Source organism: Limulus polyphemus, unplaced genomic scaffold (assembly GCF_000517525.1).
Source record: "Limulus polyphemus unplaced genomic scaffold, Limulus_polyphemus-2.1.2 Scaffold88, whole genome shotgun sequence".
Classification (NCBI taxonomy): domain Eukaryota; kingdom Metazoa; phylum Arthropoda; class Merostomata; order Xiphosura; family Limulidae; genus Limulus; species Limulus polyphemus.
This window is the reverse complement of record NW_013665698.1, coordinates 1,036,992-1,060,577: the sequence shown is the minus strand read 5'-3', so window position 1 is coordinate 1,060,577 and position 23,586 is coordinate 1,036,992. Positions and strand designations below refer to the sequence as shown.

Genomic DNA, 23,586 nt, shown 5'->3' with positions numbered 1-23,586 from the left:
ATTACAAATACAAGATACAGGTCATAAAATTTAGTACTTTTTGAAAAGACGGCACACTAATGCATAGAGTATTCTTGGCATTTTTAATCTTCACAAAGCTGCGTTCTTTACTGATTCATATTCACCATTCAGGTTTCGTAACGATTATGTTCTTCTGTAACAGGTTTATAATATGCAGGTTTTGAATGTGATCCAGCACCAGGTTTACATTATGCAGGTTTCGCATCAATTTTGTGGTCCTGCATTAAGTTTACATTATGAAGGTTTCGTATCAACTTTTGATCCTGCACTAGATTTACACTATACAGGCTTCATATCGATCATGTGATCCTGCACAAAGTTTACATTATGCAGGTTTCGTATCAACTTTGTAATCCTGCATCAGGTTTACACTATGTGGGTTTCGTACAGATTATGTTCTCCTGCACCAGGCTTACAATATGCGAGTTTCGTACACATTTTGTTCTCCTGCACCAGGTTTACACTATGCAGGTTTCGGACAGGTTATTTACCCTGCATTAGGTTTACACTATGTGGTTTTCGTACAAATTATGTTCTTTTGCACTAGATTTACACTATGCGAGTTTCCTACAAATTGTGTTCTCCTGCACCAGGTTTACACTATGCAGGTTTCGGATAGGTAATTTATCCTGCATTAGGTTTACACTATGTGGTTTTCATACAAATTATGTTCTTTTGCACTAGATTTACACTATGCGAGTTTCGTACAAATTGTGTTCTCCTGCACCAGGTTTACACTATGCAGGTTTCGGATAGGTTATTTATCCTGCATTAGGTTTACACTATGTGGTTTTCGTACAAATTATGTTCTCCTTGCACCAGGTTTACACAATGCAAGTTTCGTACCGACTCTGTGGTCCTGCACCTGGTTTAAACGATATAGGTTTCATACAGAGTATGTTATCCTGTACTAGTTTTATACTATCGACTCTGTGATCCTATACCTGGTTTACACTAAGTAGGTTTTGTAACGACTCTGTGTTTCTGCACCTGGTTTACACTATGCATATTTGGTATCGACTTTGCACCAGACTGTCGTTACTTTCATATAAACGCATAATACTAATAAAAAAAAACTTTTTCAACAATACTTCCTTTACATTGTTTTGGACAGTTTTTAGTAAAAAATATAATGTGTTTATTAATCACGTCTGTTACCTCTCGTTTACAAGCTTATCGTGTAACGGATCACGAGGCTTCCTTTTCATTATATCAGATTCTGGTTTCTCGTAAGCCAGAGATATGGCGGGAACCTAGAGTGGACAGTTGGAAGAACGTACAACATCAAAGTTCACAATTTCGGACACAACAATGGTCAACATGCTATCATATCACAAACAGCAATTACTGTAAACATTTGCTAACACTACAACAAAACAACATATAACAGTTTTTACAGGAAAGATAAAAGGTTTATCTGTTAGAATAATACACCCATAGCATTACTAGGTAATATTTAAATTTTACCAGAAGCTGTGGAAGTTAAGCCACCACACACACAAGCAATGGCATACTTAACATTGAACGAGAACAATTGCACACAAAAACAATGTTTAATTATCTTAGCTAGTTGACTTACAAACAACAAGCATCTTTCATAAGAATTAGAGGTTTTGTAACAACAACAAGACATTAAAATATAATGTTGTTAAAATACGAACATGAAGGATGGAAGAAGGATATAAGGTAAAAAGTATTTTGTTTAAAAACAGTCTTCTTAATAATTGAGTAATGGAAATTATTGAAAAGAAAATCCGTTGAACTCAAACGCTTTAGCTTACATAATATTCAGTTATCTCAAAAAAGTAAATTAATGATTCCATAAAAGAGGAACTAAAATAATTACTATTAAGTATTTTATTATCATTTTAAAATCCGTTTCATGTCATAAATCTTTGCCTGCCATCCAACATTAGGTTTTAGTTTCAGTTCACAAGGGTAGTTTCCAGGTTGAATATCACCACTTTGTACCCAATTTAATAAGTTTATTGTAAATAACAACAAAAAATAAAAAATGAGTTTTATTGCTTTTAAAACATTTTTACTGAGCAGCGTTTCAATCATAGAATCACTTTAGGCATTACATTGTTGTAACCCGAGACTGTGAGGCTAGAGGATCACGGTAAAAACCAGAATTGTTTACGTGAAATATATAAGTTAACTAAACAGAAATCACTGTAAACTGTAAAAGTGTCTACAATGGTATAAAGTTTAATTATATTATAATATTTTAGTATTAATATATTTTTCAAACGCCTTTTTTTTTTAATTAATGTAATAAAACTAATATCGAAATCAATAATTCACGAAAATATAACACGTGTATAAACCTCGAAATCAGTTGTTTTTAATTATTTAATGAGCATATAAAATCAGATCGTAAGTCCTTGTGACTCCGTTGGCGGAAGTAGATTTTGTCCACCCCCAAACAACAGAGCTCTTGTAAAATAAAAATAAAAATAATTATTCAAAAATTCAGACAATTATCTAAATATTTACAAGCCCAGAAGTATAAAGATATATTACCTAATTAAAATATTAGTACGGACTTTAAATTTGCAGAATATACCATGACCCATAATCAACAATTTAATAAATTGCATTGTTATCTCAAGAAACCCAACCAGAAGTATTTGTTCCATATCTAATATATATAGTGCAATCAGAGCAAGTTTGAAGTATTATTATTAGATAATACCAGAACTTACCAAGTCCGTGCCCAGATCTATACAGAGGATGGTTACTGTACCTAAGGGTAAAGGAACGTCAACGATGATGAACAACAGGAAAGGAGTAATCTCAGGAATGTTGCTGGTCAGGGTGTAAGCAATGGATTTCTTCAAATTATCGAAAATTAAGCGACCTGACATAGAAAAGAACGTTGATCATCATTCATTTGTTTTGATAATTATGACTCGTCTTGGAACAAACAACTTGTATTGCTATTTTTCTCTCTACTCAGAGACTAACTTAAATACTAACTGAAGATGAGTGAGAACAAGAATTAACTGTTGAAGTTAGACCTAGTTTTGCTATAATATATCATTCTTGGTCACCGAAGGCCTGACTTTTGTTTTTCAATAGCAGATCAACATATGACTAATGCAATATGTAAGTCTCCTTTATATATTCGCTGCACTTCATATTCATGAGCTTATTTTCGCAAAAGCCTAAAAAACACCTGTAATGTTTTCGTGTCTGCTAAATTTCGATATATCATGACAGATATCTTTGGTCTCTTTTCACACATGTATATGTCATCTGAAAATTGCAAACAACGTGAAGTTACGCAACTTACAATAAAGACGAAAAGACTGATGAGGTAAAAATATCAAATTATGCAAATGACATTAATGTCGCAAAACTTATATAAATATATGTTTTATTTATACAAGTAGTAAACTAATCTTTTTTATAATTTGAAAGTTTTCCAAATAAACAATATTACATAATTAAAATGTTCATTATTCTATTTGTATACTTAGAATTTTAAAGTAATTTAAAAAAACAACGTTTTCTTACATTTTTAAACGCAAAATACTGAAATTTTTACTAATGGTTTTAAGTGCATAAAATCCTTTTAACATTTTCTCTTAAGCACTAACTTCTTTAGGTAATTCGAACTAAGTAATACATTGAAATATCAGCCTTTTTTATTTTTTATAGATAAGTATTTACATACCAATATTCAAATACCAACCTTCTTCAATTCCTGTAACGATCGAAGCAAAATTATCGTCTAGTAGTATCATATCTGCTGCTTGCTTACTGACATCACTTCCGGCAATCCCCATGGCAACTCCTGTTAGAATGAACATCGAATTGCAATAACTTAGGTCAGTCAAATAAACTGGCTTGGTTTTTACAATGTACATTTGGTATAATTACAACAACTCAGAAAGTAATATTGCTTTGTTCAATTAGGCTAATCCATGTAGTACGTTACCTCTCCTAGTATATAACATCACGACAGATTTTCAGTAGTTCTCAAGTGATTTATATTTTTAGCCATAATTATGTCAAAGTAGTGTCTACTATCGTTAGTATGTAGCTTTACCCGATACAAAAACATATATATATATATATTTATACAACATGGAAGAAGAAGAGAGATGGGTTGTACGAAAGACCTAGGTATTTGAAAAAAAAACAAAAAAGCATGATAGAGTTCCATAAAAGTTTTAGATGAACAGGATCAATTTTTTTTGAAAATTGTTAATTCAACAGAAAATCATTTGCAAGAGAATGAAATATGGTCATTAGCAAAAGGATTAACATTTAGTCCTACGAATAACCCTAATAAAATACGACTGGCAGAAGATATATATATATATAAATTCAATAGGAAATTAAGACTTATAGAATATTTTATGTAGTTTCAAATAATAAAAAAAGAATCCCTAATAAAAGGGAAATCAAATTTTCATCCTGCAGTTAATATGTCAAAAAAATTGAATTATACTCTGTTATTGAAAAACAATGTTTTTGTTGTTCGTATTCACAGGAGAAACTTACTTGTGTTTTGGCTATATATATGTGTGTATATATATATGGCCATTTTGTGTTATGGCTATATATGCGTGTATGCATGTATATATATATATATATATATATACGGTAATTTTGTGTTTTGTCTCTCTCTCTCTCTCTATATATATATATACATACATACATACATGCGGCCATTTTGTGGTAGCTCTAAACTAGTACATAATTGGGTCAGCTGCTGCTTTAAAAAATACAATTTCAATTTAACCACACATTTCTTAATGGCTTTCAGAAAGAGTTGCAGCAGAAGAAAGCTTAGTCTTTATTTTTTCTGTCAGATTTTTAGAAATATTCATAAATTAATGAGTTATTCCAAACACATTTCGTGTAACAAAGCGGGTGTAAGTGCAACCTTAGTTCTTTACTGGTGGTGAGCACAGCCCATCGTGTAGTTTTGGCCAGATAAGGCCAGGTGGTTAAGGGCGCTCGACTCGCATTCTACGGTTCGCGAGTTTGAATTTCCGTGATGACTTTCTGCCTTCCCTCTAGTCTTTCACTACTAAATTAGGGACGGCCAGCGCAGATAGTCCTCGTGTAGCTTTGCGCGAAATTCAAAACAAACCAAACCTTAATTCTATTGTTATGAAACTGCTTTCAATTTCAAACTCCCTTTTCGCTCGTGGATCTATTCTCACTGAAAATAAAAGTTTTATAACCGACGTTATCCTTGTATTATCTATTTTGCTTTCTTGATCGTGACTGTCTATTTTATTTTGTAATGCTTTGTATGTAATTTTAGGTTGACTACGCCAGAATTATAACTTTAAACAAATTACATAGCTACTGAAAATGGGCAAAATCCTTCTGGACTAAGTTTCAAGTGGAGTTTGTTTTAAACGCCCTCTCGTCTCCCTCCAAATAATAATAATTCTAGGATCACTTGTAACTAGTGTTGCATCTTAATTGGTTTTAGGTGAAGTGGCTTTTGCCAGTGAGTTTCTCAAGCCCTCCATTAATTTGTTTCAGTATTCGATTTTTTTTAAAGTCATCTTGAACAAAATTTATTGAAAAATAAATTTTTGCACACCCACCAGTAGAATATATATATATAAGGTATATTGTATTTTTTTATTATAAGCTGATCTATGGGTATAATTTTGCCACACATGACGTTTGTATAAATGTGAAACAGGAAACTTGCCGTAATTCCTTTCTTAGAACATCAACTTTCTAGTAGATACAGAATATTAGGATTTAAGATAGTCACATAACCTTTGTCTGTTAATGCTTATTTTAAGGCACTGACATAATTATAATATAAACATCTCTACTTGTTCAATGGAATGTCCTTTATATGGAACAAGTTTCAACGTGCTAGTTCGAAAAGAGTTGTTTTAGACAATTCAGAACCAATTTTACTTCTAAGAGATACACACGTCTCAACGGCTAGGTTTCACAAAGGTAGCTTATCAAACCCACTTGATAAAGAACGAATTTGGCCTCAAAAGACAGGACTAGTGGTTGGTACGTTTTCTCAAAAAGTTAGGGTTTATTCATGATAAATTACTAAATTATGACATTTAAATTATGTCTTGGTTTGTTTTTTGAGCGTCAAATGGGTAGAGTGTCCTCTATCAGCTACATGAAATCTGTCTACTAGGAAACGAAATCTCAGATAGAAACAAAGTTTGATAAAGGAAGTTATAACTGTTTATCTGTGTGTCATGCTCTGCATGAAGTTATAATTGTTTATCCATGTGTCATACTCTGCATGAAGTTATAACTGTTTATCCATGCGTCATGCTCTGCATGAAGTTATAACTGTTTATCTGTGTGTCATACTCTGCATGAAGTTATAATTGTTTATCCGTGTGTCATACTCTGCATGAAGTTATAATTGTTTATCCGTGTGTCATACGTTGCATGAAGTTATAGCTGTTTATCTGTGTGTCATACTCTGCATGAAGTTAAAATTGTTTATCCATGTGTCATGCTCTGCATGAAGTTATAACTGTTTATCTGTGTGTCATACTCTGCATGAAGTTATAGCTGTTTATCTGTGTGTCATGCTCTGCATGAAGTTATAACTGTTTATCTGTGTGTCATACTCTGCATGAAGTTATAGCTGTTTATCTGTGTGTCATGCTCTGCATGAAGTTATAACTGTTTATCTGTGTGTCATACTCTGCATGAATAATACGAAGTACTGATTTATCTGCCCATAGATTACCTTGTACGATCCAGAGTTTTACTTTCAATCTAGTAAAGTCTCATTTAAATCCTGTCACTTTCTCTAGGAAGAATCTTAGTATGTTTTAAAGAATACAGAGACTGGCTATTAAAACGAGACCATATTTAAATCCTTTAATATATGATAATAAAGTTAAAGTTTGGACTTGTGTTTTCTATAACGTAGTATAATTCAAAGAGATTTGATTCCGGTTTTCGGTATTGGTTTATGTATATGAGTAGCGAATCTCTAAATAATCTCCTGTCATCTTGCCCTTCCATAGGCGTCTTTTGTGTTTTTAACTTACCAATATCTGCCTTCTTCAGGGCAGGTGAGTCATTCACACCATCTCCCGTCACGGCGACGATAGCACCAAGTCGTTGACACCCCTCCACGATGATCAGTTTCTGTTGAGGAGATGTACGAGCGAATACAATCTCTGTGTGATGTTTCAAGATGTCGTCTAACTGCTCTTGAGGCAAATCCCTTAGCTCTGATCCGTGCACGACAGCAGCCTTGGCATCTCTGCAACCAAAAGATCGAATGTTAGACAGGTAAACAAACGATGTTTGGTGGAATATTGACAGTTTGTTGATAAATTAGATTTGTTATACATCAATATTATTATGATGTATTTTCAAAATATTTAAAAATTTGTCTTGTTTCAAATATTTGCGTAGTTAAGATGGAAGATGATTTTGTTTCTAAACATGTTCTTCAATTTTAGTAAAAGTCACTTATCTTTCAAGTACTGTTGCGATTAATATGGATAAATTTATTTACTGGTTATTAATATGGATATGTTGTCTTTTAAAATCTTGTCATCTTTGTCTCCAAATCTCAATCCATTCTGCGTAATGCAAACGAATATGAATTCATGCTGTGCAGCAGGTAGATAAAAGTTTGTTTGTTTGTTTTACAGTGAAGCCACATTGGGCTATCTGCTGTGTCCACCGCCAGGAAATCGAGCCTGGATTTTCGCGTTGTAAGTCCGTAAACTTACCTCTGTCCCACCGGGAGACAGGTAAATAAAAGAGAATTGCTAATGTAACAAAACAAGACATGTGTGAGAAAACAGAGTAGCATTGCGCAATTGTAGTCTATTTCATTTCTTTAACAGATATCTAAACACTTTCAATCACTATATAACACTCCTATCAATCTTCACTGATTTGTGTTCTTAAAGCATTTGTATTAAGTAAATTACCATTGCATTTAGTTTTATAAGTGAGCATTAATTGTATGAGGAAACAATAATAACGCTTATAATAATTGCGATATATGTATATAATACGTATTTCTCCCAAGCCTGTACAGCGTGCATTGTACAATGAACATAAATGTAAATATTGATAATGTCTTATAACGTGATGATAAGAACATATATCAACCCTACAACTGGGAGAATATAGTACAGATATTAGTATCTGTTTTGGTCATCACTATATTTGACAAACGATAAAAAGCTCTAAAGTTGCCTTTTCCAGTATCAGAGCTTTCGAACAATACAACTTTTGAACTAATCGGTTCACCTCTTTCAGAGAAACCTTGCTGAAAATTAATTATTTTCCAGTTTGTGTCAAGATTATTGTGAAAATCCATTGTTTTTTGTAAAGTAATTTACCTGTAAAAGACCTGTTTAAGTGTTAAACTATACTCATAGATGTGATTGATCAGACCTCAGCCAATGAAAGTTGTAAGAAATAGCTGAAGTGTCCTAGACGTTATGAACATGTTTAAAAAAATCTTTACATTGCAAATCATGGTCAAAATGGAATGACCCGATTATTCAACACCAAAACGCAATTTTGATAGTTTCATTGTATTTTTTAAAGTAAGAACACAAACCCGATACTTATTTGGAATTGGTCTAGTATATTTTCTCTTGTTCAAACCTGCCACCAAAACATGTCAATTTCTGTACGATCAACTCGCGATTTTAAGGTTAAAACATAAGAGAAAAATTTTTAAATTTAGTTCCCCATTTCATCATCATAATTTTAGCAACGATTTTCAGATACTTTAGTCCACAGACTAAACAATCAAGCAACTAAGGATATTCGAACACTTAGAATCGTTTGATGTTAAGCCTTTAAGCAAACTGATATAGTGATGAGTAAGGCAGATCCTTGGACGGTTTTAAAAGCGCTATTTAAGGTTTGTTTGTTTTATAATTTTTGCGTGTTACACAAAAAGCCAGCACCCACAGCCAACTCTTACTATCATTTTTATAACGTACCCATGGTTCCCAGGTACGGAACGCGTTTTTGTGGAAACAAGATGCAAGCCACGAATCCTCGGATTCATACTATGAGCACGTTACTAGCAGCCACACCTGGTTCGACTGAAAAATAATGAGAAAAAATTCAATTTGCAGTAACTCCTCCAGATTTAACCAGGAATTTGGAGCATCTGAAACGAAAACACTTAACTCAGTTTATTTATATTGTGACATACCTTGGGTTAACTTCTTCTATCGGTATGTTTAGTCGTGCAGCGATGTCGTCGACTGTTTCATTGCCTTCTGATATAATACCCACAGCTTTAGCAATAGCCTTAGCAGTGATGGGATGGTCTCCAGTAACCATGATAACCTACAGGCACAATATAATTGACAAACATTACATTACTAAAGAACCATTTTCAATTTGCATTTTCGTTTAAAAGATTTAAGGTTGAAAATGAATGTCTTTTTGTTCTGGCACTCAACCATTAATTATTTTTTTGATATGTGTGCTAACTATAACTCTATTGCTAACTCTTAAATTGTCTTTTAGTTTGTAATCTTAAGATACATAACTTGTTAAAGACCCTCTTTTCTAATTTAATAGTTCTTTTTACGAGTATAATACGAAGATGAAAATCATTTTGATGTAATAAAATAAATTTAATATCTTTTTTTCTCTTTCTACTGATTACTTCACGTATAGAGCCTACCTCCTCATTTATTTGAGCCTATACATACAGAAACCACATATGTATAATTTATCTTAATTCACAAAATAGGACGACATAAATATCACAACTCGTACACCTATCGTTTGACTTTTATGTCGAAAACTATGAAATAAAATAAATATAATAGTATATAATATATGTATTGTACACCACGACAGTAAAATTGTACACAATATGTATAATGCTTCTTAATATTTCCGAAAAGTTTATATAATATACACAGTATACAACTATGATTTAAATATAAATGTATATCAACATTTACAACACTCCTGACTATACCTTAATACCAGCACTGCGACATTTGGCTACAGCATCAGGAACAGCAGCACGTGGAGGATCAATCATAGAGATAAGTCCAAGAAAACGAAGTCCGGACAAAGGGAAGTTCTGCTCATCAGGATCGAATGGGTACCCAGGTGGGTATTTGTCAGCAGGTAATTTGAGGTCACAAAAGCCTATCAACATTAAAAGTTGATTAAATAAGATGTAGTCCTTTTTGTAAATATCCATATTTCTTATTCTATTCACATATAGGCAATTGTCATCTAAAATAATTCAATGAATACATAATAAAACTAGAGTGGCACTCAGTAGAGCAAATACCTCCGCCACGCAGCGTTCATCATATTTGGCCCTCAAAAAATACGAAAATGTGTCCGTATGTTCGTCGTTATCAACGGACTTGGACCATTTTTGGCAAGACAATTAGGAATAAATATTCTACATATGTCCACCATGTTTCATCAAAATCCCATCATTTTTGACTGAGTTACAGAAAAAAAATAGCGTGAAAAATTGGTCCCCAAGTTAACAGAGTAGAGATTATTTTGATTTTCGTGACCTTGCTGTAACCTTGACCTTTGACTTTGACCCAAATCTAACCACTTCTAAGTTTGGTCATAGTCTAAACGCATGCACACAAGGGTGAAAACATAACCTCCGCCACCGAAGCTGGCTCTATTATTTCACTTAAAATTTGGGTTTAAAATTTTCAATTTGACAGTTGTATTGCTTAGAGTATCAATAGCCTTAGGTTTGAACCTTATCCAGGCTTTTTTGTAACTTTTACAAGCGAGCCTGAATTAATTAATTAAACTAATGTATTGAATTAACAAATATGTGAACTGTTATACATCTCTAGAGTCAAGTCAGATTTAGTGACAAAAGTTTTTGACCTAAAATCTAAGAAATTTAATAAAAATCTAAAATAAAACAATTGTTATCTTTTTATGCTTATTTCTGGGAGAACGTCATTATTAGTTTTAGAAGAACCTTACAGATGTAGCTGAGTGGTCCTCATTTTCAGGATACCTACCAATTACACGTTCTCCTAAGCCCCCCAATTCCAAATAGGCATTGTTAAAAGCTTCTTTCATGTCTTCATCCAAAGGTTTCTCTTTTCCATTAATATAAATGGTTGAACAGCGTCCAAGGATTCTTTCTGGAGCTCCCTTCATGCAGAGGACATAATTACAGTCGGAGGTTTCTTCCAACTCGTTTATTGTAACCTACAACAAAGAACAGAAAGTAACTTCTTCAGTCTAAATAACGGGATACGGCGTAATTTACTCGAGTTGTCAAAGCAATATTCTGTATGTAGTGAAGCTTATAAAAATTTAGGATTGCATACAAACATATTAATTACAAGTAAAAAAAAGGTAGTAATATCTTTATATAAATCAGTAGTTAGGGTAAAAAGTGTCCTATTGAAGTTTACAGAATCATCAGGGAGACTGGTAGAATAAAGGTCTTTGGTTTGTTTATGCTGCATCCTAAAGACAGTAGGAAAGAATACAAGCTTAAGATTTAGTAAAGATAGGCTAAACCCCAGTTATGTCTTATTTTTCTAACAGGGCGATTGACGCGTGGAATGAGTTATTGTAACCAGAATAAGAGGTCGACACTTAAGAAATGAGTCAATGTTTGCCTGAAAAATAAAGGGTTGGTTAGAATTTTTATTTTTTCCCTTGGGGGATGGATCTGTAAAGACAGCCTTGAAGGATCAAATGATGGTCCCATGTTGTGTTTGTTGGTTAAATCACGCGTCTGTAAGTATTTCTTCGCTAAATACAAACTTTTTTACGACCAATGCCCTTACAGACAACTTCATCATTTTCATAAGACAGCAGCTGTCTAGAAAATCTGAGCAAATATTAATGTTGCTTCTAAAAAAAATTATCGAAATCGCACTTACATTAGCAAAATTAATCTATAGATTTAGCTTTTCTGAAACTGGATATATAGTTGTCTAGATAAAATGTACATCAAGAAGTATTTCTCACAAAGTGAAAATAAAGGACTTCCATTCCCTGTTTTTCACGTTCTGTGTTTCTGACTTGTCATTTTGGAAAACTGATTTTATATAGACGACTTACAAAAAAAACGTGTTTTTAAATGCCCATACTTCTTGTTTTTGGTATGATTAAAATGATCTTAGTATGATAACAAATATTACTTCAATATCATAAAATGTTTTCACTGAACATATTCCCAATCACTTACACTTAATACTACACAGTTTTCAGGGTTAACATTACCACAGTCTTGTATGTATTTCGATCTCCACGTTTTTAGTTCACACAGTAAATAATTGGATTTGACTGTCACTCTTATAGGGCACTCTCAGCCGCAAACTGCAGAGCGTGTCTTTTGCGGCAGTAGATTAAGAACCATAAGTCCTTGGATTCATAGTTCTGGCACGCTGTCCATTTGACTACGCCCAGTCCCTACTGATGCGTTTGTATCAAATGACACATCATATCTCTATCCAGTCTTCAAATCCTATATATCGTCAGGTTCACTGTAGTCAGTAAAATACAATCCAGTAAATTCAATTTTCAAACAAAACAATTCAGTCGTGAGTACTCACGTGATATTTGTTGGTGGAATTAAAGGGAATTTCGCAGACTTTTGGGTGACGAGATCGATATTGTTGAACATTACCTGTGGCCAATTCCATGCATTTCAAAATGGCCGACTCAGACGCATCGCCAGAACATTCCCTAAATTATAAGAAATATAATTATTTGATTCACAAAATCGAGCTTTCTCAATAGAATTTACATACCTGAATCATGCAAAATTCCAAATCAGAAGCATATTGCAAAATAGTTACAAAAAATAGTGTAAAATATATACAAAAGTTTAGTATGATTTCATAATTTCATATCATGCTACACTAGGCACTGCTACCAGTGACTGCAGTAGCAAGGGGACAATTAGTAAATGGTTTTAAACTCGTCAAAGTGGAAACATTAATAAAGAAGGTTTTAGAACCCATCTAAAACCTTTTCACTTATAGATCTCTGCCCAGCCCTGTTAAGACCCGTTTGTTGGAGTATTTTGTCGACGACTTTTCTTCTCATCGGATCGACAATGGACCTGGCTGGCCTTGGCTTCGCCGTCTTCACTGCCCTTCCGGACGAGACCTATCTCGGTCTCTCACTGTCGCGTACATTATATAAAATCCCGTAAAACAAAGCAAGTTCAAGTCAACTATTCCTGCTGTGGAGCGAAGGAGGATTCAGTAATCTTCTAACACCCCGGATGTCAACTGGTTTGAATCACATAATTGTGATCCAACCGATTTTTCATCCAACTATTTAGCAATATTCGAACCCTCTAAAACCCCTAAAACTTTTATGGTGCTCGAAGTTTCGAAAATTTGAACATTTTTGTTACAGACAGAAAAACCGACACAAGGAGAACGGCATATTAAGTTAGCTATTTATTATCTGGTTAATATTTAATTCTGATTTATATAGAAAGTTTGCTTTAATCAGAAATGAATGGTAGATACCAATGTCTGCTATTCAGTAAATTCTACAAAATAAATATTAAACCCAATTTATAATTCATTTCGCCATTTGTCACAGAGTTTATACAGTTCGGGGAATTCCTCCCCTTATCAGTAACTCTGGACAAGAGAAAGAAGAAGCCTAGTAAGTGGATCAAGATCCATGAGTCCCTGGATTTACAGTTCAGGCATGCTACCCACTTTGCCACACCTAGCCACCAATGATACAGTTGTATATAGTGACACATCATATATCTGTATTTAGTGACAGACAAATACTTGTATTTCGTGGCACATGTATTGACACACTTTTGTACCTAGTCCACAGCAATTCGAAGACACATACAGTAGCTTTACAAGTAAAGTTCCGAATATCTTCCTATAACAGTTTTTCCCCCAGTCTCTTTACATTGTACAAAAAAATATGCGACATTTTTGTTTGGTATTATAAGACGTTACAATGAGATACGTTGGATTTTTATATCAAAGTTTTACTAATATTTTATATCAAAAGTATAATAAAGTGTTTACCTTTTTAAGATTGGAATATTTTCTTGGCCGCCTTTAAACTCGGCTCGACTGCATAGGCAGGCTCCCCTGGACAAACCCTTCCAACCAGACGAAGATTTATCGTACTGAACTCCTGAAAGTTAGCGAATAAAAATGTAATTTATTTCACGGAATGTGCAGTTTATTCTCATAAACAGTTGTTTTTTTAACATGAAAGAACAGTTCCAATACTTATAATGTCCAAAGTCAACCTTGTTTGTTTGTTGTTAGGCGCAAAGCTACACAATGGGCTATTTGCCGTCTGTTCAACGCGGGTGTCGAAACCCGATTTTTAGCGTTATTTAGCCCCCAGACTTACCGCTGTGCCACCAGGAGGATCAAGGTGAACATCGAGATTATTAAATAATCGTTCATCAATAATTAAAGAACGATATTATAATCTTAAACAATATTTTTTATCATCTAGTTTTATCTTCAGTTCATCAAGTAAAAATAAAACTTTAGTAAATTCTACTTGACGACATAGTATGAGTTTTTGTCGTAAGTTGATTATAAACACGAAACAGTGGAATTTAAGATAGAACTTGATTCTGGCATGGTTGTAAAATATAACTTGATCCTGGCCTAGTAACAAAATAAAACTTGATCCTAGCCTGATAATAAGATAAAACTTGATCTTGCCATGGTAATAAAATAAAACTTGATCCTGGCATGGTAATAAAATAAAACCTGATCCTGGCATGGTAATAAGATAAAACTTGATCTTGGCATGGTAATAAAATAAAACCTGATTCTGGCATGGTAATAAAATAAAACTTGAACCTGGCATAGTACTCAAGTAAAAGAAAAATATAACTTGATCCTGGCCTGATAGTAAAATATAACTTCATCCTGGTTTGGTAATAAAATAAAACTTGAAGCTGGCATGGTAATAAAATAAAACCTGATCCTGGTTTAATAATAAAATAAAACTTGATCCTGGTTTGGTAATTAGGTATAATCTTACCATGGTCTAATAATATAATATAACTTGAGCCTGAACTAGTAACGATAAATAACTTTTTTGTTTTTCTACCTTTCAAAGCATTTCTAGTGCTGAACAATTAAGTTCAGGTTTTACTTTCTTGATACATATAATTTATTTAATTCTATTTTTTCTCAGATTTTGCTGCTTCCTCTGATTCACTATCTAAATATCGGTAAATGGTTGAAGAATTAATCAGGCTTGACTCTAAATGCTCTTTTGTTCGGGTAGTCTGCCTATGTTCTACATAAAATGAAGAATAACTTAGTATTAAAGAGACATTTTTATTAAGAAATTAAAACTTGAATTAAACGACAATTGTCCATCGCCGGTAACGATAAATAATTATCATAAGAAACAAAATATTAGAAGGAAAGGGTATGGGTGAAAAGTTCTTATTTACCCGACTGATCTTCAGTAGTGTCTGCTTCTATAATCTGGCTGTCGAACCACATGTGGGCCACAGTCATACGATTCTGGGTCAGGGTACCTGTTTTATCGGAACAAATTGTAGATGTGGATCCGAGGGTTTCAACAGCTTCCAAATTTTTTACCAAACAGTTTTTAGCCGCCATTCGTTTGGCAGTTAGGGTTAAGCACACCTGAAAAGAATATGTTAATTTGAAAAGTTAGGTTCATTTTAATATTGAGGGGTCATCTGTTAAATGTGTATTATTTCTCTCCTCATGAGTTATCGATACACCGGTAGATCACGAAAGTAAGGTAACAGATTTTTGCCAATTGACTTTCTTCATCACTAGCAAAGCACTAATCGAGTTCATAAAGCTGTAAGACAGTTAATACAAAATTAACATTTATCTATTGTATGAAATCAACGTGATCACAAACTAAGCTAAAAAAAACATACAGTTTTTTATAATTCAGTCATAATAAATAAAGAGTAAAATAAAAGTAAACAGTGTGTTTTATAATGAAGTCCCCAATAGAGATTCTAAGTATTTTGTATTTTTATGCAACTTCTTGTGGGAATATTTTCGTGGTCAACAGTCACAAAAAATGGTGGTAGGCATTTTAACCATTTGTGATGTTATACTAAATCAATGATGAAGAAAGGTTTATTGTGCTACTCGTAGCATTATTTTCCTTTATTGGGAGGTGTTATGACTCAGCTTGTATATATATATATTTATGTGTTGTGTGTGTTCAAAATACACAGAATGTTTTGTTTGTTTGTTTATGTTGAATTTCGCGCAAAGCTACACGAGGGCTATCTGCGCTAGCCGTCCCTAATTTAGCAGTGTAAAACTAGGGGGAAGCTAGCTAGTCATCACCATCCACCGCCAAGTCTTGGGCTACTCTTTTACCAATGAATAGTGGAATTGACCGTCACATTATAACACCCCCACGGCTGAAAGGGCGAGCATGTTTGATGGGACGGGGATTCGAATCCGCGACCAACAGATTGCGAGTCGAGCGCCCTAACCAACTGGCCATGTGTGTTAATATAATGGTTTATAACAGTGCGATAATATAATTCTGAGGAATAGTTCTATTATTATTATGTTATAATTGATTTAAAATTTTTTTACCACATCATCAATATCGTAATTTTATAAATTTGTTCCCTGAACATTTATCATTTTATTTTAGCTCTTTTCTGAATTATCTTCCGGGATATTGTGCTTCAAAGAGCCAATGCGATATAGTCTGGTCTTAAAATCAGGACATTTTCATTTTTTTTACCTTTTACCATCAAGGAGTAGTAAAATTACTAATCATATCATCATACTATTCAGATCTAAAATGGAATAGGTCTTTCGCGAGGCCTACGTTGACAGTAGTTTGATTACAAATATTTTGCCCAGTACTTAATGATCTTTATTCCATAGCTTTCACGGGAATGTTATGGTTGTATAATAGCGTGTATTTAGGCCTTGAGCGTGTAGAAAATCCCTTGGGCTGCTAAAAAAAGTGAAAAGGTATATCATTTAAAAAAGTAGAAGAAAAAACAGGCAAGCTTTCCTAGTATAAAAAATGGGTCTTAAACATATAAGCCAATAAAAACACGTACAGTTACAGTAGCCAGAAGACCCTCTGGTACATTAGCTACAATGATACCGATCAAGAATATGACAGCATCTAGCCAGTGGTAGCCTAGGATGAAAGCTACAAAGAAGAAAGAGATTCCCAAGAAGACAGCTACTCCGGTGATGATGTGGATAAAATGAGCAATTTCTCGAGCTATGGGCGTGTCTCCCATCTCCAGACCAGAAGCCAAATTAGCGATACGACCCATTACTGTACGATCACCGGTGTTGATGACCACTCCTGTTCCAGTACCTGAAAATTAACAATGAGAACAGACCACTTGAAAAACCAAAAATTAAATCTAATTGATCAGAGCATGCTAAAAAAATTATTAACCAAAAGAACCCAGTTAAAGCACGTTCTTACCAGTTTCAGTTTACAAAGAAGTTGGTAAAAAAACTTCAGCTTAACAATGTACAGCTATATTGAACATAACTTAATTGAAAACCATAGAAATATTCAGATGACCAATGATTTTAAATGACTTATGTGTGGACTTCTTCTTTACTATCCATTTATATTTTTGGGGCGTTTACTAGTTTATATGTTGGGTGTGGAAGTTACCCACAAAAGAAAATTAACTAACCTCATATACACTTCATTAAAAATCTTCTATGTATAAATATCTGGTTAGATTTCGATAAAAAGAGAGAAAATACGTTAATTTAATTGTGCAAACTGGAATAACATGTTTTGAAATAACTTTCAAAAAAATAAAGTTGTTACTGCCCTTAGATAAAATCGGCGTTTATTACACTTTGTCTATACATTGCCTAAGAACATTTTGAGCCAGATTCTAAATTTATTTGTAGAAAAATGGATAGGAATCCAATCAAAAATTAGTCGCTCACCAAAACGTCCTTTGCAAGATCTGTCTTACTGAAATACAAAAATAACAAAAGTTGGTTCACCAAAAAGTCCTCTCAAAGATTTGTCCTACTGAACTACAAAACTAACAGAAGTTGGCTAACCAAACAGTCCCGTGAAATATTTCTTTTATTAACCTATAGAAATAAAAAAAACGTTGGCTTACTAAAAAGACTTCTGAAATATTTGTCTTATTGACCTAGATAAACAATAAAAGTTATTTCACCAAGCAGTCCCATGGAATTTTGTGAAAGGTTGGTCTTTTTTTACTCATCAAAGATTTCCCTGAAATGTTTGTCTTATTGACCTAGATAAACAATAAAAATCGCTTGCCAAGGAGTTGTTTTACTGACCTTGATAAACGATAAAAGTTATTTCACCAAAGAGTCCCATGTAATGTTTGTCTTGGTGAGCTTCATTAATAACAAAATTTTGCTCACCAAAGAATCTCGTGAAAGGTTGGTTTATTTTTGCCTACATAAACAAATATTTTTACTTACCAAAGATGCCTCTGAAAGATCTATATTATTGAGCTACAAAAATAAAAAAAGTTGGCTCACAAAAGAGTCCCCTGAAAAGTTTCTCTTATTGACCTGCGGAAATAACAAACGTTGGCCAACCAAAGAGACCTCTGAAAGGTTTGCCTTATTGACCTACCTAAACATCGAAAAAGTTATTACAACAAAGATCCCCATGGAATGTTTGTCTTAGTGATCTTCATAAATAATAAAATTTGGCTCACCAAAGAACCTCATGAAAGATTGGTCTTGTCGACCTACATAAACAATAAAAATGGCTCATCAAAGAGTCCTCTGAAAAATGTATTTTACTGATCTAGATAAATAATACAAATGACTCTCCAAAGAGTCCTCTGAAAGATTTATGTGATTGACCTACAAAATTAACAAAAGCTGGCTCATCAAAGAGCCCCTTGAAAGGTTTACTTTATTGACCTACAAAAGTTTCCTTGCTGTTTCTATGCGATACAGAGTTCAAAGAAAACAAAGCGTTGTGTCGCAAACATGTGTCAAGAATGTGTAAGGAGGACTTATCTAACTACGATATTTAATTAATGCACTGTAGGTGTAGTGATGCGTATGTATTTTTGGTTATTTTGTTTTTATTAACTCAAAGAAGGAATAAATTCGCATAATTCATGACATCTGATGTTATTGAAAAATGTATTAATAACTTATATTAACTAAGGTCGTGTAAACTTCGCTGCTGTTATTTATTAATCTTCTTCATAATTTTGAAATATATGATGTAATTAGTAGTTTGTGAAATCGAAAACTACTCGACTAATGGTGTAATCCTCGTGGTAAAAGCATTTTACGAAGCTTAAAATGGTTTGATCTTGCAAGAATTTTGCCCTATAAAACTACATATTTTAGTATGTGGCGAACTCTGGCTCTCTCTCCTCACACCCATAGCTTATCCGTGGATTACAAATTTTTCAGAATCATCATAACAGCGAGACTGGCTCTATATCTATCAATTACAAATTTCAAATAAAACCAATACCTTCTACACAGTTAGTTGAGAAAAATGCCAAGTTCCTCGTTTCCAATGGATTATCGTTGGTAAGTTCAGGGGATCTAGTTTGGGCCTCAGACTCCCCAGTCAGGGAGGAGTTGTCCACCTTAAAGCTGTGGGAAGATATAACCCGTATATCTGCTGGGATTCGATCACCACCTTTAACCTCCACGATATCACCAACAACAACTTCTTCTGCCGGAATGCTGAACTTCTGACCATCTCGCACTACGGTTGCATACTGTTGTTAAATATAACTCAATCATTGTTTATAGATGATGTGTTTCAGGAAGAACTCTTACAGCTTTTTAAGTTACAGACAGTGCAAATCTAATTAATATTCTGTAAAAATTGGTTACAACATCCCACGTTCGGTAAATGTATTTATATTTTATTTATTTATTTGTCTATATATAAATCGTCCTAGTCTGTCGAGTTTCTTCATTTATCAACAGATTATCATAAGTAAAATAAATCAGAATGTAATTTTTCTTTAGATTAGAACAACATTAGATAATACAGACTTAGCACCTGGAACTATAGTTGGGACTGTATTAAAAAAGATATAATGTTTAAAATAGTAGGTGATTAAAGTTAGTTGGGAAATGTATTATCTTACAAACTCCCAATGGAAAGAGAAATAACCAAACAGATCATTTTCTACGTTAAACTATTGAGGGTTACTCGCACATTCTCAGAGTGATGTTCCAGATGTATACCCTTTGCAGTATTTTCTCCATCATCAATCGTGTTCAAGCCGGTGACATTTATTAAGATTACCCAATAACGAAATTTACTGACAAGCTACTATGAAAGACGGCGAAGTCAGTTTTAGATCACACCTCTTGATCAACTTTTATACAAAACCTCTATTGTACGTAGATATCGACTTCCAAGAATAGGTTCCAGAATTGGAGCTGTGCTGAGGAACTGACAGGTTAGTGAATGGTAGAAAGGGATTGTTCTGATTCCAATTTTTATGCCATTTTTCTCACGAAACATCCTTTGATTTTGATTTGTAGCTGAAAGCTGGAGAGCGTCAGTCCACTTCATACCCTTGTTTATTATTTTATTAACGGTAGCAGAAAATATGCCCATTTTCATCCTTGTTAATGGTAACAGGAGATACGTCCATTTTCATCACAATAGTAATTTGATTTAAATTGTCCTTTGGCCCTATATCATTTAATAACTTCATTATATGAGCATTCTTTCTCAAAAAGGCGTCGTTATATATTTCTCTAGCATACGCACTGGCATTGCTTTGTCGAAAGATTGAGAATTAACCGTTAACTAAATAAATACATGCTAAGCTTTTCGTCCGTGGCTTTACGATTCATATCTACGACGACACGCCACTGTATTTACAGGTCGTTCTTATGAAGTGTGATTAACCCTTTGTTTTCCTGTAGCATTTCAAGTTACAAGATACAACATAAATATAAAATTGGGAATTTAAAAATCTGCAAATAGGGGTCGTAAAAAAGTAAAAAAAAAAAAAAAACAAAGGCTGGAGATACTGTAGGCATTATTAATTCAAACTACAAAGCCCTATTTTGGCTCCATGCTGTTACCTATAATTACATTTGGTGGAATCAAAATATGGACTTCTAGTTTGAGCAAATAATGTCTACAGTATCTCTAGCCATGTGTCCTTACTTTTTTTACGACCCCTATTTACAGGTTTTAAATTCACAATTTCTTATTTATTTTGTTTGTTGGTTTTTTTATGCTCAACTATGGGCAAATGATTACTTAATATGGTAGCTAACTTTATACAGTGTAATGATAATAAACATAGCTAGCTGGTACGGTTCATGATGATTTCCTGAAGCTATTGAATATTTGATCACATTAGTTCGAGAAGTAAAATGTTAAGCTTGCAGCTGGAGATTTGTTGAAGAAAATAGTGAGAATTTATAGCTTCTGTGTAACTAAATTCTATATATATATAATGCATAGCAATGGGGAAATATATGCCTAGACTTAGACACAACCACCTCTAAGCTCGTATAAAATTTTATCAGTAGAAAAGCAGCCTTTTCAAATAAAACATACGTCTAAAACATCGCTTTAAATAAATCTTCGTGTCTTTTAAAATAATTATTCTATGAATGTGTGTAATAAAATTTAATATTATGTGTATTAATTTTTTTACTCCTTTACTTCGTACATAATATAGTGGTTGGTTCCCTAAAGACACCGATTGTATACTGTACAAATCGTGTTACAGTCATCTAATGTTCATCTATTATTGGCTGGTAATTCCTGTTTCACCTTGTACTTAAGCTTTTTAAAGGAGCGCCAGATACTTGTAAAAAAGGCTGACTTCAAGGTGTAATGATAACATCGTTTACACTAGCATTGTGAGGTTTTTAGCTTATGTAAAATATAGAAGAAACAAATCGATTTTTTCAATACCTCTACAACTTTTGCAGTACCGTATTTAGTATTCTACAAAAGGTTTGGGTGCAATATACCAAGCCATTTTTGTTGTAGGCTGGCAAGAGAATAATAATAATTACAAACAGGCTGTTTTGAGCGGATTTTCTTTTCATTTTAAGCCTAACATGTGTGCTTTTTTGTGCAGTATATATGTGTACAGCCTTAGTAGTCGATAGCAAAGGTTTTAAATTGTTGTTTAAACTGACTCTTTACTGTTTAAGGTGTTTTTTGCCCGAACGTTCTATTAAAGTTGTGTGCAATTCTTTGCGATCCCTATTATGAACCACTTTCATGGTTCATGACATATTACATATCGACATTCCTGTTTTGTTATTATCGTCATCTTTTCTAATACAATATTTACTAGCACAGAACAAGTTTTAAAATTATAATTGGATAACAAATAACTACTTCAAAAACTAGCGTACGCATTTAGAGACTGACAGTGTTCAGACTAAAAGTTATATTTTATATGTTGTTTATTGTTATTTTTCTCCTAACAAGCTACTTAGACTAATGAATTTCTGAAGAAAATGAGAAAATATTACCTGAGGAACCATATTTTTAAAGGACTCCATTATCTTGGAACTTCGAGCTTCTTGGTAATATGAAAAACATCCGGTGATGATTACCACTGCTGCTAACACAACTCCTAAGTATAACTAATAGATAAAAAAAACATTAATGCAACTCCTAGGTATAACTAATAGATAAAAAACCATTAATACAAATCCTAGGTATAATTAATAGATAAACAAACCATTAATGCAACTCCTAGATATAACTAATAGATAAAAACCATTAATGCAACTCCTAGGTATAAGAATAGATAAAAAAGCATTAATGCAACTCCTAGGTATAAGAATAGATAAAAAAGCATTAACCCAACTCCTAAGTATAACTAATAGATAAAAAAACATTAATGTAACTCCTAGGCATAACTAATAGATAAAGAAACCATTAATGCAACTCCTAGGTATAATTAGTAGATAAACAAACCATTAATGCTACTCCTAGGTATAACTGATAGATAAAAAAAACATTAATGTAACTCCTAGGCATAACTAATAGATAAAGAAACCATTAATGCAACTCCTAGGTATAATTAGTAGATAAACAAACCATTAATGCTACTCCTAGGTATAACTAATAGATATAAAAACCATTAAGGGAACTTCGAGGTATAACTAATAGATAAAAAAACCATTAATCCAATTGTGAATATGGACATGCATTATATCATAGACATCGCCAATTATGGACAAAATATTTCTTTATCAAAAATTACTTATATTATAAAATTTGTCATTACCTTTGTTACAGTAAAATACTAGATTTTATAAGAATCTGAAAAGTTTTTAAGATTGGATAAAATATCTGACACTGAAAGTATGTTAGCATGAAGCTGATGATATTTGTGATACTAACTAGAGTGTTTATTATACAATATTCTTTAAGACAGCTTTTATATGCGGAGACATCTGTTAGCTGAGTTCTTGCACCGATCTTAAAATATAACGTTGATAACCGGAAACATCGGCACATGTAGATATTGGTGTACTTTGGTGACAGATTTTCTTGTAGGCAGATTTTGTTAAACAAGACCGATGTCTGTAGGTTTACTTTCTTCTTAGAATTCTTCTCAAGAAGAAAGTAAAC

General features: G+C 33.2%; 1 protein-coding gene across 2 annotated transcripts in view; it reads right to left on the bottom strand.

Annotated features, from left to right (window-relative positions):
* LOC106468479 (sodium/potassium-transporting ATPase subunit alpha-B-like) overlaps nt 1-23,586 on the bottom strand; it is a 107,127-nt gene that overhangs the window by 68,782 nt on the left and 14,759 nt on the right. For both annotated transcript variants that reach the window (XM_022397425.1, XM_022397427.1), the window contains exons 5-16: nt 22,476-22,589; nt 19,471-19,723; nt 17,063-17,331; nt 15,434-15,632; nt 14,028-14,139; nt 12,570-12,702; nt 11,016-11,208; nt 9,980-10,155; nt 9,197-9,333; nt 7,047-7,264; nt 3,722-3,823; nt 2,730-2,884 (exon numbers count right to left, since the gene is read on the bottom strand). In XM_022397425.1, the coding sequence (XP_022253133.1) occupies nt 2,730-2,884; nt 3,722-3,823; nt 7,047-7,264; nt 9,197-9,333; nt 9,980-10,155; nt 11,016-11,208; nt 12,570-12,702; nt 14,028-14,139; nt 15,434-15,632; nt 17,063-17,331; nt 19,471-19,723; nt 22,476-22,589 (2,061 nt within the window). The remainder of the gene's footprint in view (nt 1-2,729; nt 2,885-3,721; nt 3,824-7,046; nt 7,265-9,196; nt 9,334-9,979; nt 10,156-11,015; nt 11,209-12,569; nt 12,703-14,027; nt 14,140-15,433; nt 15,633-17,062; nt 17,332-19,470; nt 19,724-22,475; nt 22,590-23,586) is intronic.